Source organism: Hypanus sabinus, chromosome 9 (genome assembly GCF_030144855.1).
Source record: "Hypanus sabinus isolate sHypSab1 chromosome 9, sHypSab1.hap1, whole genome shotgun sequence".
In the NCBI taxonomy this organism is placed as follows: Eukaryota; Metazoa; Chordata; class Chondrichthyes; order Myliobatiformes; family Dasyatidae; genus Hypanus; species Hypanus sabinus.
The window spans coordinates 56,105,678-56,123,556 of NC_082714.1; the positions used below are offsets into that span (position 1 = coordinate 56,105,678).

Here is a 17,879-nt window from a genome sequence, read left to right on the forward strand (position 1 = left end):
GCTCCAGCAGCTGTGAAGTGGTGCAGAAATTTGGTGAATGATGTCTTATCTTCAATTAAAAGCCTTGGAAAAAGGAAAAAAAGCCAGATTTTGTGTCTGATGCCCCTTCTGGTGCTAAATCCAGTTCCTGGAAGATTACAATCTTGCTTCAACCAGTCACTTAAATAATGAAATACACCATTTCCTTGAAAGTGGAGTTAAGGTTGGGACCCATCACAATGTCTGAAAGTGGTAGGGATTTCTCTTTTTTTTTAAAAAAAGAGCATTTTAATTCATGGCATAATTTTGTTAACAACTTGAGAGTCAATACAGTCATAATAAATCAGCATGTGTCTTCCTATGTTAGTTGTAACATAGGACAAGTTTAGACAATGTTTGGACAAACATTGGACATACAAAGACCAAATGAAACTAATGAATTTTATTGACTAGTATTATAAACAACAAAAATTAATGTATTTAACAAAAGAAAGAAAATAACAATAAGAGAAATCTATGGCCACTATCCCAACCCCATACTACTGGATAGAATACTGCTCAAGAAATAATGGGAGCTATTAAGGAATGAAGAATCTTCACAAAAAAGGATTCACTCATAACTAACTAATATTAAGAATGGTATTAGACTGAAAGAAAAGGCTTAGAATCTTGCAAAACAAAAGTAGCAGGCCTGCGAATTGGGAGTTATTTAGAAACCAAAGGATTACTTTAAAAATGTTAATACAGATTAAGAGAAAGTAAAATTCTAAAGCAAAAATAAATTCTGATCCCTCAGAAGGGACAGTAAAAGTAATGAGGAATAGTAAACAACTATTTTCATCTATTGTAACAGTGAAAGGAGGAATTTAAAACAATTATCACAACAGAAAACATACCAACTAAAGGATGAACACTGACAAGTCTTTGAACTTGATGGCCTCATCCTATAGTTCTCAAAGAAGTTGATATACTCATTTTTCAAAATTCCCTCAATCCCAGAACAGCAGAGCAGAAATCCAAGGACATAACACTGTTATTCAAGAAAGGAGACATAAAGAAATCAGAGAACTAATCGATCACTGGGAAAGCACTGGAATACATATTTAGTTAAGTAGTAATAGGTCATCTAGAAAATGAATGGACAGAGTCGTTATTTTGTTAATGAGTTAATGTTAATGTCTTGAGGAAGGGTCTCGGCCCAAAACATTGACAGTGCTTCTCCCTATAGATGCTGCCTGGCCTGCTGTGTTCCGCCAGCATTTTGTGTGTGTTGCTTGAATTTCAGCATCTGCAGATTTCTTCGTGTTTACTTGTTAATGAGTAGTTGTGTTTGAGAAACTTATTACTGTTCTTTAAGTATGTAACTATCAAGTTGCATGAAGAGGACCTAGTGAATGTAGTGTTGTAGGACTACAAATAAGCATTTGATAAAGAGCACATTAAAAAGGTATAAGCAACACACAAAATGCTGGTGGAACACAGCAGGCCAAGCAGCATCTATAGGGAGAAGCACTGTTGATGTTTCAGGCCGAGAAGGTATTCTTGGCGTTGAAGGTAATCAATTAGCAAGAATAGTATTGTTTCACTGACAAAAAAATAGGGAGTAAGGAATGAATGAGAAATTTTCAAATTGGCAAATTGTGACTGGTGACGTTCCAGAAGAAGGCTTGGCTACTTATAATTTATATAAATGACCTCGGTGAAGGGTCTTGTAGTTAGCTTTCCAGAAAATAAGACAAAGAAGATTGTAAGGTCCATAAAGAGATACAAACAGATTAAATGAGTGAGCAGAAGAAAAATGTAAAAGAATGTATAGATAAAGCATAGACTATGATTACAGGTCCTTTGACCTAACGAGTCCAAGCCAAACACAATACCCCTTCAGTTAGTCCAAATTTCCTGTGTTCAGGCTATAGCCCTCTAAGCCAGGCCACTCAAACACTCTCTCTGTCAGTCCATTCCATATACCCATCTGCCTCTGAATGAAAAAGTTGCTCCTCAGGTCCATTTTAAATCTTACCCCTCTCCCTAACACCATGCACCCAAGTTTTGGACTTCCCTACCCTGGGGAAAAGACTGTTACCATCCACCTTACCAATGCTACTTATAATTTTGAACAGTTAATACACAGTAAATTATGGGTAGGAGGAGGTGGTGGGTGAAACTCATAGATTTATCCACTTTAGTAAGATAGAAAAGCAGACAATCATTTAAAGTGTAACAACACAATGGTGCTGTTCAGTGGGATCAGGATACACAAAGTTAACAAAGATAAACTACTGGAAGACCTCAGAAGGTCAAGTAGCATCTGTGGATGCAAAAGGATGATTGATGTTTTGGGCTGAGGCCCTGCATCATCCCTTTGTCTTTGTAGATGTTGCTTGACACAATGAATTCACCTGCCTTCTGCACCCACCAATAAATCGGACTTGCAGCCTTCCACATTAGCAATGTCCAACTGGGTCTTGTGATCACAGGAAAAGTGACTAAGTTCAGACAGTTGGACTGCACACTGTTGAGACTCGCTGTTAGACTGCACACTGCCTTGGCTCACCAACTCCTTCGATGCCTCTCTGACGTAGGCAAAATCACAATCCACACCACGTCCCACTCCTTCAGTTTCTCTGCCAACAAACAACTGGCTGATGGGGTAGACCCGCAGTACTGTAAGTTCTTAATCTCCAGAAGGGTCTTGTGATCGTAAAAAATACATTAAAAGACAGTAGCATCTTTGGTTGGCTTAGTGCAACTGCTGCGTCTGCATCTGTCATCTTACCAGAATAATGTTCTAAGCTTTGAAAGTAAAAGCCAGTGGTGCATTAACTGAATAAAGGGAGATGAAGGATGAAGCAACGAGAGGATGGGGTTGAGAGGGGAATCTACCATGCAGTGACAAACTTTATTATTGATTCCATGCAAGAAACTGAAACAAAATGATGGACTGGCCTTACCTGTAAACAACTCCACTTAATACCATAGACAGCTTTGGTCCAACAACTGCGACCACAGATGGTGCAATGAGGTTAGAAGCTGAAAACACTCCATAGATAATGGCAAGACTTGGAAAGAAAACAAGATAATGTAATATTAGAGTATTCCATTCATTTCTTCATCCTGCACTATCTATGCACCGGTGAAGCTAATTTGGATTCAACCTACCTACTGAACCTCCACCCACACCCAATGCACACTCTTTCCCATCATAAACTCTACCCACCCACTGAATCACCCCTCATGCCTAGTGTACACTCGCCCTGTCGTGGACTCCACACATATATTGAATCTCCTTCTATGTTCTATTTATATCCTCTCCCATCATGGATGCACGGAATCTCCTTCCACTCCTTCTCCCTAACTTCCTGCAGTCTTCCAGTACCCTGAGATTTCTGATTCCTGCTATCTTCTGCACCTTTCAAAGCCATTCCATCAATGCCTAGGTCCAAAGGACTGGAATTTCCTCTTTATGCCTCTGTTCATCTTTCTTGACTCAAGATTCTCCTCAAACCACCTCTGGTCTTTCAATGTTCAATGTCATGTTTGTCTGAAAATGAATTAGTAAATCATTTTGGGATATTTACTGTATTAAAAGCACCATAGAGATGCAAATGGACGCCTTACCATAAAGCAAAAGCAGCTATCTCCAGTGATGTTACCCGATCAGAAAATTATTTAACAGAGGTAGGAAAGTGTTATAAATGTTCAACATGGCCTCACTAAATATGCATACACACAGCAAAGAGTTCCTCTGCTCTGAAAGCAAGGTCTTCAGATTCACTGAACTAGTACAAAACCAGATTACCATATAGGAAGAAACAGGATAATGAAGCACACTTGGATTGATGCCAAGTAAACTCAGAGCAGTGGGAACTACCAATTTTGGACAAAAAAAATCTAACCACACTCCCTTCCCATAACTTGCATAGATTGACTGAGGCAGCAGTGGAGAAAGCAGGTAGATAAGAGTAGGGGTTTTGATCTATCAGTGCATACAAAACATTGGAAATCAGTCCAATCAATAGGAAAGAGATACAATCCTCAGTACCTGTCATAACCACTGCCAGAGAAACTGGTGTTGGTCAAACTCCGTACTACTGTTTGCTGCAAAAGAAGAACATTGAAAGGGTTATTTTTATTCCTCTCCTATAAACATCTACATATTAAAATGTACTCTCTTATATTGCTTCAAAGACTCACACAGCAGTCACGCAATGCAAAGCAAGATCGAACAGCAGTGCCATCTGTTTTTGAGGGTGTTGCATCGTTGAAGAATATTTAACCAGGGACTGGGGAAAGTTCTGTTTCAATAATGGTCAAGCAATCTTTGACATCCACCCCATCTAGTAGATTGGGCCTTGGTTTAATATCACTTAGAGCGAACAATGCCTCTGTCAATACATCATTGCTGCAATACACTCTAGATTACGTGCTCAATCCATGAAGTTGGTCACCAACTTACCGTATAAACTGACACTGGTTTATTACAAATTAACCGGCATTAGGAATGCAAAATTCTGCAGAAGAATCATTTAAACTCTGAAGTAAATTCTGATCAGATTCAATAGTTGTGGTTCTTCTGACCTACTTACGTACCAGAATGAATCCTAAGTAGCATGCCTTCTTACCAATAAACATTTCAATGTTCAGAGTTCTCTATGATTGTTAAAATAACCAACTTTCTAAACTCATAGAATTTATCTTCGAGATTTTATAAACTTTTGCTCAGATCTGTCATCTCTGGTGTAATTTTGGTGGAAGTTATATTGCAACTTTCTCAGATTTTTAGAGCTTTTTTTTCAAAACACTTTTTAGGCCAGATTGATCTTACTTTGTTTTCTTGAGATTTTAGAGTTGTAAACTTAGTCAGCTCCATCATGGGCACTAGCCTCCATAGTATCCAGGACATCTTCAAGGAGCAATGCCCCAAAAAGGCAGTGTCCATCAGTAAGGACCCCCATCACTCAGGACATGCCTTGTTCTCATTATTACCATCAGGGAGGAGGTACAGGAGCCTGAAGACACACACTCAATGATTCAGGAACAGCTCCTTCCCCTCTGCAATCCAATTTCTGAATGGACATTGAATCCATGAACACTACCTCACTACTTTTTATTTTTGTTTTTGCACTACTTAATTTAACTATTTAATATATTTAGTGTAATTCACATTTTTTTCTATTATTTTGTATCACATTCTACGGCTGCCACAAAGACATCAAATTTTGCGACACATGCTAGTGATACTAAATCTGATTCTCGTTAGAGATATTGTAACAAATTCAATTAGATTTAAATGGCTGACAACATTTATTTCAGGTTTTGTTAACAGTTTTTTTGCAAATATGAGAAAACAAAATAGTAGATTAGTTAAAATTGATATAGTGTTATAGGAAGTGTTATAGGCCAGTGAGATTAAATTGGGATTGATATATAGAATAGTGTACCACAGGACCAAGTTCATCAGCCCACAATATCTGCACCTGACATGATGGGAAAATAAATCAATTCCCTTCTGCCTGTATATGGTCCATATCTTCCCATTCCTGTATACTGTATCTAATAGCCTCTTCAATTTCACCATTGTATCTGCTTCCACCACTTCTTCATCCATCCCCCAGCAGCCTGTTCCAAACACATACCGCTCTGTGTAAAAAATCTATCTACTTATAACTTTACTATGCCTCTTATGTCAACTTACAATGTTTACTGTGCTTCTTATGATTTTATAAACAACTGACAGACCTCCCCTCAGCCTCTGATGCTCCAGACAAAACAACCGACATATTCTCAGTGGTCACTTTTTTAGGTACACCTGTCCATTAAACAAATCAGCCAATCATGTGGCATCAACTCAATGCATAAAAGTATGCAAACATGGTCAAGAGGTTCAGTTTTTGTTCAGGTTGAACATAAGAATGGGGAAGAAATGTGAACTAAGTGACTTTGACTTCGGAATGATGATTGGTGCCAGACGGGGTGGTTTGAGTATCTCAGAAGTTACTAATCTCCTGAGATCTTTACACACAGTCTGTAGAGTTTACAGAGAATAGTGCAAAAAACAAAAATGTCCAGTGAACTGCAGTACTGTGGGCCAAAGTGTCTTGTTAATGAGAGAAGTTAGAGAATGATTAAACTGGTTATAGCTGACAGGAAGGCGACAGTAACTCAAATAACACATGTTACAACAGTGGTGTGCAGAACAGCATCTCTGAATGCACAACACATCAGACCTTGGAATGAAGGTGCTGCAGCAGCTGAAGCCCTCAAACATACACCCAGTGGCTACCCCACTGTCTCTTCTACATCTTTTCCAAAGCCTTCGTATCATTTTTTGTAATGAGGCAAATAAAATTGCACACAGCACCCCAAATGTGGCCCAAGTAAAGTTTGACGGGAATCATTTAGACAAGTACTTAAATATGCAAAGTATGTAAGTATATTGTCCTAATACAGCAAATGAGGGTGGATTAGCAAAAACGGTCAGCATGGACAGCATTAGGTAGATGAACTTGTAGTATAGTAACAGATGGACATGCATGATGACCATAGGCATTACTGAATCATGGTCGAAAGATTATAGCTGGGAGCTTAACATCCAAGGATACACATTGTATCGAAAGGACAGGCAGGTAGGCAGAGGGGGTGGCGCGGATCTGTAGTAAAAAATGAAATCAAATCATTAGAAAAATCGTTAGTGTCAGAAGGTATTGAATCATTGTGGGTAGAGCTAAGGAACAGCAAGAGTAAAAAGACCCTGATGGAGCTTGTATACAGCCCATCAAACTATAACAAAGATGTGGTCTACAAATTACAGTGGAAGATAGAAAATGCATGCCAAAAGGGCAATGTGACAACAGTTATAGGGTATTCCCACATGTAGGTAGATTGGGAAAGTCAGGTTAGTGCTGGATCCCAAGAGAGGGAATTTCTGGAATGTCTATGAGATAACTCTTTAGAGCAGCTTGTGGTTGAGCACACAAGGGGATTAGTTATTCTGGATGCGATGTTGTGCAATGAACCAGAATTGATTAGGGAGCTTAAGGTAAAAGAACCCTTAGGGGCCAGTGATCGTAATATGATAGAATTCATCCTGCAATTTGAGGAGAATCCAAATGTATCTTATTACAGTGGAGTAAAGGGTATTACAGCAGCATGAGAGAAGAGCTGGCCAAAATTGTTTGGCAAAGAACCCTGGTGGGGATGATGGCAGAGCAGCGATGGCTGGAATTCCTGAAGCAATTTGGAAGGTGCAGGATATATACATTCCAAAGAGGAAGAAGTATTCTAACAGTAAGATGATACAAACATGGCTAAGAAAAGTCAAAGCCAACATAAAAGCCAAAGAGAGGGTATATAATAAAGCAAAAATTAGTGGGAAGTTAGAGGATTGGGAAGCTTTTAAAAACCAACAGAAGGCAATTTAAAAAGTCATTAAGAAGGAAAAGATAGAATACGAAGGTAGGCTAGCCGAGAATATTAAAGAGGATACCATAAGTTTCTTTAGATACATAAAGTGTAAAAAGAGGCAAGAGTAGATATCAGACCACTGGATAGTGATGCTGGAGAGGGTAGTAATGGGGGACAAGGAACTACCCAACAAACTGAGTAAATATTTTGCATTAGTCTTCACTGTGAAAGACACTAGCAGTATGCCAGAAGTTCAACAAGTGTGTGAAGTTGCCATTATTAGGGAGAAGGTTCTTAGGAAACTGAAAGGTCTGAAGGTAGATATGTCACTTGGATCAGATGGTATACAGTTCTGAAAGAGGATGGCTGAAGAGATTGTGGAGGCATTAGTAATGTTCACTCAAAAATCAATTGATTCTGTCATAGTTCCAGAGGAATGGACATTGCAAACGTCAGTCCACTCTTCAAGAAAGGAGAGAGGCAGAAGAAAGGAAATTATAGACTAGTTAGCCTGACCTCAGTAGTTAGGAAGATGTTGGAATTGATTGTTAAGTATGTGATTTCAGGGTACATGGAGGCACATGATAAAGTAGGCTGTAGTCTGCATGGTTTCCTTAAGGGGAAATCTTGCCTGACAAATCTGTTGGAATTTTTTGAACAAGTAGCAAGCAGGATAGACAAAGGAGAATCAGTGGATGTGTGTAATTGGATTTCAGAAGACCTTTGACAAGGTGCCACACATGAGGCTGCTTTACAAGATAAGAGCCTGTGGTATTACAGAAAATACACTAGCATAGATAAAGCATTGGCTGATTAGCAGGAGGCAAAGGGTGGGATAAAAGGAAGCCTTTTTGATTGACTGCCAGTGACTAACGTGTTGGGACCAATTCTTTTTACATTATACATCAATGGACAGAATTGATGGCTTTATGGCCAGGTTTGCGGACAATATGAAGATAGGTGGAGGGGCAGGTAGCTTTGAGGAAGCAGAGAGGCTACAGAAGGACTTAGACAGATTAGGAGAATGGACAAAGAAGTGGAAGATGGAATATGGTGTCAGGAAGTGTATGGTCATGCTCTTTGGTAGAAGAAATAAAAGGGTAGACTATTTTATAAACGGAGAGAAAATTCAAAAGTCTGAGGTGCAAAGGGACTTGGGATTCCCTCAAGGTTAATTTTCAGGTTGAATCAGTGGTGAGGAAGACAGGGCCAATGTTAGCATTCATTGTGAGAGGATGTAATGATTTGGCTTTATAAAACACTAGTGAGGCCTCACTTGGAGCACTGTGAACTGTTTTAGGCCCCTAGTTTTAAGGAAGTATGTGCTGACATTGGAGAGGGTTCAAAGGAAGTTCACAAAAATGATTCCAGGATTGAAAGGCTTGTCATTTGAGGAGCATTTGATGGCCCTGGACCTCTATTCACTGGAATTGAGAAGAATGAGAAGTGACCTCATTGAAACCTATCAAGGCACAAATAGAGTGGATGTGGAGAGGTTGTTTCCTATGGTGGGAGAGTCTAAGACCAGAGGATGCAGCCTCAGAATAGAGGTGTCCTTTTAGAATGGGGATGAGGAGGAATTTCTTTAGCCAGAGAGTGGTGAATCGGTGTAATTTGTTGCCATGGAAGGCTGTGGAGGCCAAGTAATTGGGTATGTTTGAGGCTGAAGTTGATAGATTCTTGATTAGTCAGGGCATGAAGGGATAGGGGGAGAAAGCAAGAGATTGGGGCTAAGAGGGAAAATGGATCAGCCATGGACCAAGCAAATGGCTAATTCTGCTCCTATATCTTATGGTTTTATGGTTACAGTAGGCTGTGGGCTCAGTTACTAAGCTGAATAACTTTATGACTCCAATGTAGAAAGTGAGACGATGGGAACAGTTTGGGATTGATACAGAAATGATAGAAAATGGGAAAACGGTGAGTGATTTGGGGTTCATGCAGGTTTATAAGGAGAGAAAAGGGCAGTGTTAATAGCCTAAGACTGATACAAAGCTAAACACTGGTGCACTGGGATTATCTTGGGGCTACATCAAGCTTGCCCCCAAGGGCATGCCTAAGAAGCAGTCATGGTCTGGATTGCATAGACTCTGGGACTAGCACAAAAGGATTCCTTTGGCTTTGATACCAAGCTAGGGAGAATGGGGTAGCAGAATTGATATAGGGCTAGGGGAAGAGAGAATGACAGAAGGATTTGTTTCAGATTGGTAAAAGTCTCTGAGAAGTAATTAGCTAATGGCAGTTGAAGACGTAGTTGGGAAACTGCCCTTTTTGTGCTGTAAACATTTCAGAACAGAGAGTTGATTGAAGCTAGTTCATGATCATGGGTTACTTGCTGGAGATAAAGTTATCCGAAGAACAAGTTTCCGTTTGTGCCCCAGTCCTGGAATCACATGCTGTAAATCTATGAGTAAATAGCAATTATTTCTGTCTTTGCAACTGGTCGCTGTGTTTTTGCTGTGTTGTTCTCATTCCCCCTCTCCAGCTCTCCCTTTGTTAACCCTCTCAGTTCATTAGCCTGCATGTTGAGTATCAGTGAACAGTTGGACTCTGGAGTCTTGCATCTTTCAGTACGATGCAACTCGGTCCAGGTCACGGCAAGCTACCCGGCTTCTTGCTAAGCTAATATACGGGTTATTACCTTTAATACCATCGTACCTTCTTTGAGCCCCACTGAGGGTGTCCTGGCACGATGTGTTTCCATCGGGTGTGGGAGCAACCGAGCATCGGACCGGAAGTCCCTACAAGGGACTGAGAGAACAGCCGAGAGGATCGTGGGGGTCTCCCTACCATCCATCGGGGACATTTATCAGAAGCGCTACATACGTAGGGGCCTCAGTGTTATTAAGGTCCCACCCATCCATCCAGCATCCTCTTTGACTTTCTACCATCAGACTGATGCATAAAAAAGGGTCAGGATGGGAACCAGCTTCTTTCCGCGGGTCGTCAGGCTCTCAACTCTGTCGCATTGCTTTCGCAGAGTTAGTGGTGAATCTGTTCCGTACTTCACAATATTTAATTTATGCACTTTAGTTTGTTGTTTATGCGTAATTCATCTGTAGATTTTATCCTTACTATCATAAGTTACTGTATGTGTTTTACATCCTGGTTCGGAGAAAACATTGTCTTGTTTCTATATACATTATATGGTTATGTACGTTATATACATGTATGTAGTTATATAACAATAAACTTGACTTATCTTAGTCATTACTTTAGTCAGTACAGTATCACTGTAACTGATACATTGTTAACTGATTTATCAAACTATCGATTATTACTTCAACTATACACTCTGGACACAGAGTTACTACATACACCGTTACTTGAATTCAAATTTGGTAACAATGCATTATTTCAGTCCCATTACTCAGCCACTCTGGCCCACTCTGTAAATCTCACAGCCTCTACCGCTAATTAATTTCATAAATTAGCACAGTAAGAATCTATTCCAGTATTAATCTAATTCATATCCTAATCCTGTAGTCTTAATACAGTCACTCTAAATCTATGTAAGTACTGACATGCCACTTCATTAAACCGTGATCAAACTCACCTCTACGTTCCCACAAGTGGTGAACGCGGTGAAAATGAGCATAAAGCCCACACCTAGAAGGTAAACGTTCCCCACTCGGCAATCACCCATCGAGACCGTGGACTGCCACTGCGCCAGCCGCGAACTCCCTGTGCAGCCGTCAGTCAGTCAGCCAGACGCGGCGGAGCATAAAGAGGCGGGCGGAGAACTCACTCCGACTTTGACGGACAGATCAATTGCTTTTGCCGGGTCTCGGAGGGACCGGACAAGGACAGCGGGTTGAGGATATCAGGTTCATGTTAAATAAACCATCAGGAACCGATTCTATTGCCTTAATGGTACAAGAATAATTGTTAAATGAAAAGATTTAGTTATCTCGAGTCCCACAATGAGTGAAGTACTCTTGAAGTACAGTCAATCAGAATAACGTCGTGGCGTGTGGGACTGATGCAGGGAACCATCCATGATCCAAGTCCCTTCTTTCCCCTGTAAATGATTTCCCTTCGAGAATTTACACAATTCCCCTTTGAAATTTACTATTAAATTTGTTTTCAGGCATATTCAGAACTTCAAAGCATCACATTTTTCCTCATGTTTCACAAATATCAGGGCTGGATCCCATTCATATTTATGCTCAGTGTCACCCTGGATCAAACACAAATTTCTGGATTTGAAGATGACCCCAAATTGGGAGGAATGGATGACTGGATAATGGATTACTGAGGATGACTGCAAAAACATACAGAGACAGTGGAGGTCCGAATAAATCAATTCAGACTTTATCTTTTAGCCACGGCCAGCAATTGCCAATAACACTGCTCCATGTCTTTCAACACTAAACAGCTGCAGAACAACAAAAGCACGGTCGCTGGCAGCAAGGAAAGAGTTAACATTTCAAAGCCATGGCCTTTCATCATAACTTTATAAAGATGGAAATGTGACTTTTAACATGGAGAGGCAGAGAAAATAAAGGACACTATTCACTTTAAGAGAGACTGAAGGATACATAACTAGTGACATGGTAAAGATTACTGTGGTGCAATTATGCGGAGCAGAATACCAAATTCTCAGCCTGACCTGACGAATTTCCTGTTTTATTTTGAATTTCAAACATTTGCAGTAGTCCACTATTAGATTACAGGGGAATTAACTGTTACTTCACTTCCAGGAACACCAGTTTTGAAGAAACTCTACTCTGTTCACTGACTTGCTAGCTGACCTTCATTGCTTTCTATTTCCCTTCTGAAGTGTGATGTTATTTGCCAAAACTCATTTCTGCAGCCACCAGCTGGTGAACTTAAATCAGTATTAGGGAGCACATTGATAATCTAATTTTACCTTTCTAATTACTCACTTCAACCTACTACCCCCTGAGCCTATGGGATTCCCAACACCACAGGAGACAGAGAAGTGGGTAACAATCAGGGGAGGGAAGCAGGTACTAGAGAATACCCCAGTGGCTGTCCCCCTTAACAATAAGTACTCCTGTTTGAGTACTGCTGGGGGTGGGGGGGACAGCCTACCTGGAGTAAGCAGTAGTGGCTGTGCCTCTGGCACAGAGTCTGGCCCTGTGGCTCAGAAGGGTAGGGAAAGGAAGAGGATGGCAGCAATGATAGGGAACTCTATAGTTAAAGGGTCAGATAGGAGATTCTGTGGATGCAGGAAAGAAACACAGATGGTAGTTTGCCTCCCAGGTGCCGGGGTCCATGTTTCAGATCGCATCCAAGATATCCTGCAGTGGGAGGAAGTACAGCCAGAGGTGGTGGTACATATTGGTACCAATGACATAGGTAGGAAAAGGGAGGAGGTCCTGAAAACAGACTACAGGGAGTTAGGAAAGAAGTTGAGAAACAGGACCTCAAAGGTAGTAATCTCAGGATTACTGCCTGTGCCATGTGTCAGTGAGTATAGGGGTAGAATGAGGTGGAGGATAAATGTGTGGCTAAGGTATTGGAGCAGGGGGCAGGGAATCAGATTTCTGGATCATTGGGACCTCTTCTGGGGCAGGTGTGACTTGTACAAAAAGGAAGGGTTGCACTTGAATCCGAGGGAGACCAATATACTGGTGGGAAAGTTTGCTAAGACTGTTGGGGAGAGTTTAAACTAGAATTACTGGGGGATGGGAACCAAACTGAAGTGACGGAGGAAAGGGAGGTTGGCTCACAAATAGAGAAAGCTTGGAGGCAGTGCGAAAGGGAGGATAGGCAGGTGATAGAGAAGAGACATTCTCAGACCGATGGTTTGAGATGTGTCTACAGTATTTTAATGCGAGGAGTATTATGAATAAAGCAGATGAGCTTAGAACGTGGATCAGCACTTGGAGCTATGATGTTGTGGATGATATGTAGATAAGCCTGCAAGAGGAGAGGCTGTACTTGATCTGGTATTGGGAAATGAACCTGGTCTGGTGTCAGATCTCTCAGTGGGAGAGCATTCTGGAGATAGTGATCACAATTCTATCTCCTTCACCATAGCATTGGAGAGGGATAGGAACAGACCAGTTAGGGAAACGTTTAATTTAAGTACGGGGAAATATGAGACCATCAGGCAGGAACTTGGAAGCATAAATTGGAAACAGATGTTCTCAGGGAAACATATGGAAGAAATGTGGCAAATGTTCAGGAGGTATTTACGTGGGGTTCTAAGTAGATACGTTCCAATGAGACGTGGAAAGGATGGTAGCTTACAGGAACCGTGGTGCACAAAGGCTGTTGTAAGTCTAGTCAAGAAGAAAAGAAGAGCTTACAAAAGGTTCAAAAAACTAGGTAATGATATGAATCTGGAGGATTTTAAGGCCTACAGGAAGGAGCTTAAGAATGATATTAGGAGAGCCAGAAGGGGCCATGAGAAGGCCTTGGCGGACAGGATTAAGGAAAACTCCGAGGCATTCTACAGGTATGTGAAGAGCAGGAGGATAAGACATGAGAGAATAGGACTAATCAAGTGGGACAGTGGAGAAGAGTGAATGGAACTGGAGGAAATAGTGGAGGTACTTAGTGAATACTTTGCTTCAGTATTCACTATGGAAAAGGATCTTGGTGATTGTAGGGATGACTTGAAGCAGACTGAAAAGCTTGAGCATGTAGATATTATGAAAGAGGATGTGCTGGGGAAAGCATCAAGTTGGATATGTCACCGGGACTGGATGGGATGTACACCAGGCTACTGTGGGAAGCGAGAGAGGAGATTGCTGAGCCTCTGGCAATGATCTTTGCATCATCAATGAGGACAGAAGAGGTTCTGGAGGACTGGAGGGTTGCAGATGTTGTTCCCTTATTTAAGAAAGGGAGTAGGGATAGCCCAAGAAATTATAGACCAGTGAGTCTTACTTCAGTGGTTGGTAAGTTGATAGAGAAGATCCTGAGAGGCAGGATTTATGAACATTTGGAGAGGCATAATATGATTAGGAATAGTCAGCATGGCTTTGTCAAAGGCAGGTCATGCCTTACGAGCCTGATTGAATTTTTTGAGGATGTGACTAACACATTGATGAAGGTAAAGCTGTAGATGTAGTGTACGGTATATGGATTTCAGCAAGGCATTTGATAAGGTACCCCATGCAAGGCTTATTAAGAAAGTAAGGAGGCATGGGATCCAAGGGGACATTGTTTTGAAGATCCAGAACTGGCTTGCCCACAGAAGGCAAAGAGTGGTTGTAGACAGATCATATTCTGCATGGAGGCTGGTGACCAGTGGTGTGCCTCGGGGATCTGTTCTGGGACCCCTACTTTTTGTGATTTTTATAAATGACCTAGATGAGGAAGTGGAGGGATGGGTTAGTAAATTTGCTGATGACACAAAGGTTGGGGGTGTTGTGGATAGTGTGGAGGGTTGTCAGAGGTTACAGCGGGACATTGATAGGATGCAAAACTGGGCTGATAAGTGGCAGATGGAGTTCAACCTAGATAAGTGTCAGGTGGTTCATTTTGGTAGGTCAATATGATGGCAGAATATAGTATTAATGGTAAGACTCTTGGCAGTGTGGAGGATCAGAGGGACCTTGGGGTCCGAGTCCATAGGACACTCAAAGCTGTTGCGCAAGTTGACTCTGTGATTAAGAAAGCATATGGTGCATTGGCCTTCATCAATCGTGGGACTGAGTTTAGGAGCTGAGAGGTAATGTTGCAGCTATATAGGACCCTGGTCAGACTCCAGTTGGAGTACTGTGCTCATTTCTGATTGCCTCACTATAGGAAGGATGTGGAAACCATAGAAAGGGTGCAGAGGAGATTTACAAGCATATTGCCTGGTTTGGGGAGCATGCCTTATGAAAATAGGTTGAATGAACTCGGCCTTTTCTCCTTGGAGCGACGGAGGATGAGAGGGGACCTGATAGAGGTGTTCAAGATAATGAGAGGCATTGATCACGTGGACAGTCAGAGGCTTTTCCTCCAAGGCTGAAATGGCTAGCATGAGGGGGCATAGTGTTAAGGTACTTGGAAGTAGGTACAGAGGAGATGTCCGGGGTGAGTTACTTTACGCAGAGAGTTATGACTGTGTGGAATGTGCTGCCGGCGGGTGGTGGTGGAGGTGTAAATGAGAGGGTCTTTTAAGAGACTCCAGGATGGCTACACCGAGCTTAGAAAAATAGAGGTCTATGGGTAAAGCCTAGGCAGTTCTAAGGTAGGGACATGATTTGCACAGCTTTGTGGGCTGAAGGGCCTGTATTGTGCTGTAGGTTTTCTATGTGACCGTTTCTAATGAACAAGCACAACACTGTCGTCACAGAATCTGATTCAATATTGGAAGTCCTAGGTAGAGTGGAAGTGGATTAGATATTTCCTAAAGTGCCTGAATCTAGGATTAGAGGGCACAGCTTCAGAATAGAAGGATATCCCTTTAGAACAGAGATGAAGAGGAATTTCCTCAGCCAGAGGGTGGTGAACTTATGGAATACAATGCCACAGGTGACAAATCATTAGGTATATTTAAAGCTGAGTTCGATATGTTCTTGATTGGTAAGTGTCAAAGGTTATAGGGAGAAGGCACAAGGAAGGGGTTGAGAGGGATAATGAATCAGCCATAGTCAAATGGCGGAGTAGGTGCGATGGGCCAAGTGGCCTAAGTCTTGTGGGCTGCAAGGGCAATGCCATTGTTATTTGAAACAACGGTGTCTATTTTGCAGGCTTTGAAAGCTTATTCTGTGATACTTCCTCATTACCTCCCTCTCATTCACCCTGATTTCATGGATAGTGTTACGCCTGTGCTTCCCCCCCCCCCCCCCTTTTTGAGAATCGCAAGATCGTTATTAAGTCAGGTCGGGAGACCCAGGCAATGAACCGAGGGGGGGTTGGTGGAGGGATTGCATCATCCCAACCTGATTGACATCTGAGACCCTGTGAGTCAGGATAAAAGAGGGTCTGGGGAACAGCCCCTTCAGACACACCAGAAGAAACGCTCGAAATCCTGTAACAGCGTTTAATAGCGAAAGCCGGTGGAAAGCCACGTGCGTCCTTTTCAGTTTGCCTCGGAATTGGTGGGCTTTGCCACAGGAGAACGGCTTTAGCTAACAACAAAGGGGAAATCAACCCCCAACGACTCTCAAAGGATTGACATCATAAAAGGAATGGGCAAGTTAAACATCCATCTTTCTCTCCAACCAAAAGCTGCAGCTTGAATGAACTTGAGTGACTTTTATATTTCCATCGGACAATACATTATCCCCTAGACAACGATAGAGCTATTTCTTATTGATTTAGATTTTTAGATTTCTTATTGATTTACACTTTTAGATTTAGTATTGATGACGTATATTATCTGTATGTTTGCATTGATATTATTTTTGTGTATTTTATCAATAAATACTGTTAAAAATAGTACCATCAGACTTCAACGGACCTCTCTATCTTTGCTGGTAAGTGACCCAGTTACGGGATACGTAACAACAGTAAAAGATAGAATTTTCTCAAGTAATCTTCCCTCCCAACAGCCCATTTTCTCCTCCTCCCTAAGATTGAAAAATGAGACATTATTGGCAGATTCATTGTTTATCCTGTTCTTATCCCACTGAACTCTTTTCCTACGTTATTTTTGCTTCGCTTGTCTACCTTTTTTCAGGAGCACCTGGAAACATGGTGAAGTAAGTGCACGTCTTCCCAGCCAGTGAACAAAGTCTGACCCAGCCTGCGGTAGAATCTGTTGATCCTACATTGGTTTTGTCAATCCACTTGGAACCCACAGAACTGGAGTGGAACTAAGTCATTTTCAACTTTCAGGGAATTCCTAAGGGGAAAATACCTGAACAGTATTTAGGAATGGGTTGATAAAAAGCAAGTGACATTTGCACCACAGAATTTTTGTCTGATGACTTACCATTCAATGGCATTGTCATTACTGAGACCCCCACCATCAAAATACTGGAGGGTCGTCATTGCCAGAAACTCAGCTGGGTCAGCTGCATAAATACTCTGGCTACAAGAACAGGTCAGAGGCTGTATATCTCATGGTGGTGACCTGTCTTCTGATACCCCCAATGCCTCTCTGCCATCTCCAAGGCAAGAAGAAGGAATGTGATGGAAAATATGCTTCACTTCTCTGGATAGGTGCAGATTTGACAACTCTCAAGAGGTTCAACACTGTCCAGGACAAACCCATCCACTGGCTTAAGCATTCATCTTTAAGTGACAATGAACAAAGCTGTAAGTGCTGGAAATCTGAAACAGTTGCACTACTTAATCAATTTTAATTAATTTAACTATTGCATATATAATTACTGTAATTCACAGTTTTTATTATGTATTGTTACGAATGTGCCACAACTCTGAGGGGCCGAAGGGGACGAAGTCGCCCCCTCCTTTTTGAGAATCGCAAGATCGCTATTAATTCGTGTCTGTGACCCAGGAAATGAGAGAGAGAATCCAAAAGGTTTGAAATGTGTCCTGGCCTCAGCGAAACAAAGCCACTGATTTTGGAGACGGAATTGTGTATTGAGTACTGTACTTTTCACTGAAGCCCCTCAGGG

General features: G+C 41.5%; 1 protein-coding gene and 1 long non-coding RNA gene across 2 annotated transcripts in view; one reads left to right on the forward strand and one right to left on the reverse strand.

Annotated features, from left to right (window-relative positions):
* LOC132398844 (UNC93-like protein MFSD11) overlaps window positions 1-11,029 on the reverse strand; it is a 44,502-nt gene extending 33,473 nt beyond the window's left edge. The window contains exons 1-3 of the mRNA XM_059978681.1: window positions 10,940-11,029; window positions 4,022-4,077; window positions 2,931-3,038 (exon numbers count right to left, since the gene is read on the reverse strand). Of these exons, the coding sequence (XP_059834664.1) occupies window positions 2,931-3,038; window positions 4,022-4,077; window positions 10,940-11,029 (254 nt within the window). The remainder of the gene's footprint in view (window positions 1-2,930; window positions 3,039-4,021; window positions 4,078-10,939) is intronic.
* Window positions 1-17,197, forward strand: part of LOC132398845 (uncharacterized) — a 63,298-nt gene extending 46,101 nt beyond the window's left edge. The window contains exon 4 of the long non-coding RNA XR_009513823.1: window positions 16,976-17,197. This is a non-coding gene — a long non-coding RNA (uncharacterized LOC132398845). The remainder of the gene's footprint in view (window positions 1-16,975) is intronic.
* The last annotated feature ends 682 nt before the right edge of the window (window positions 17,198-17,879 follow it).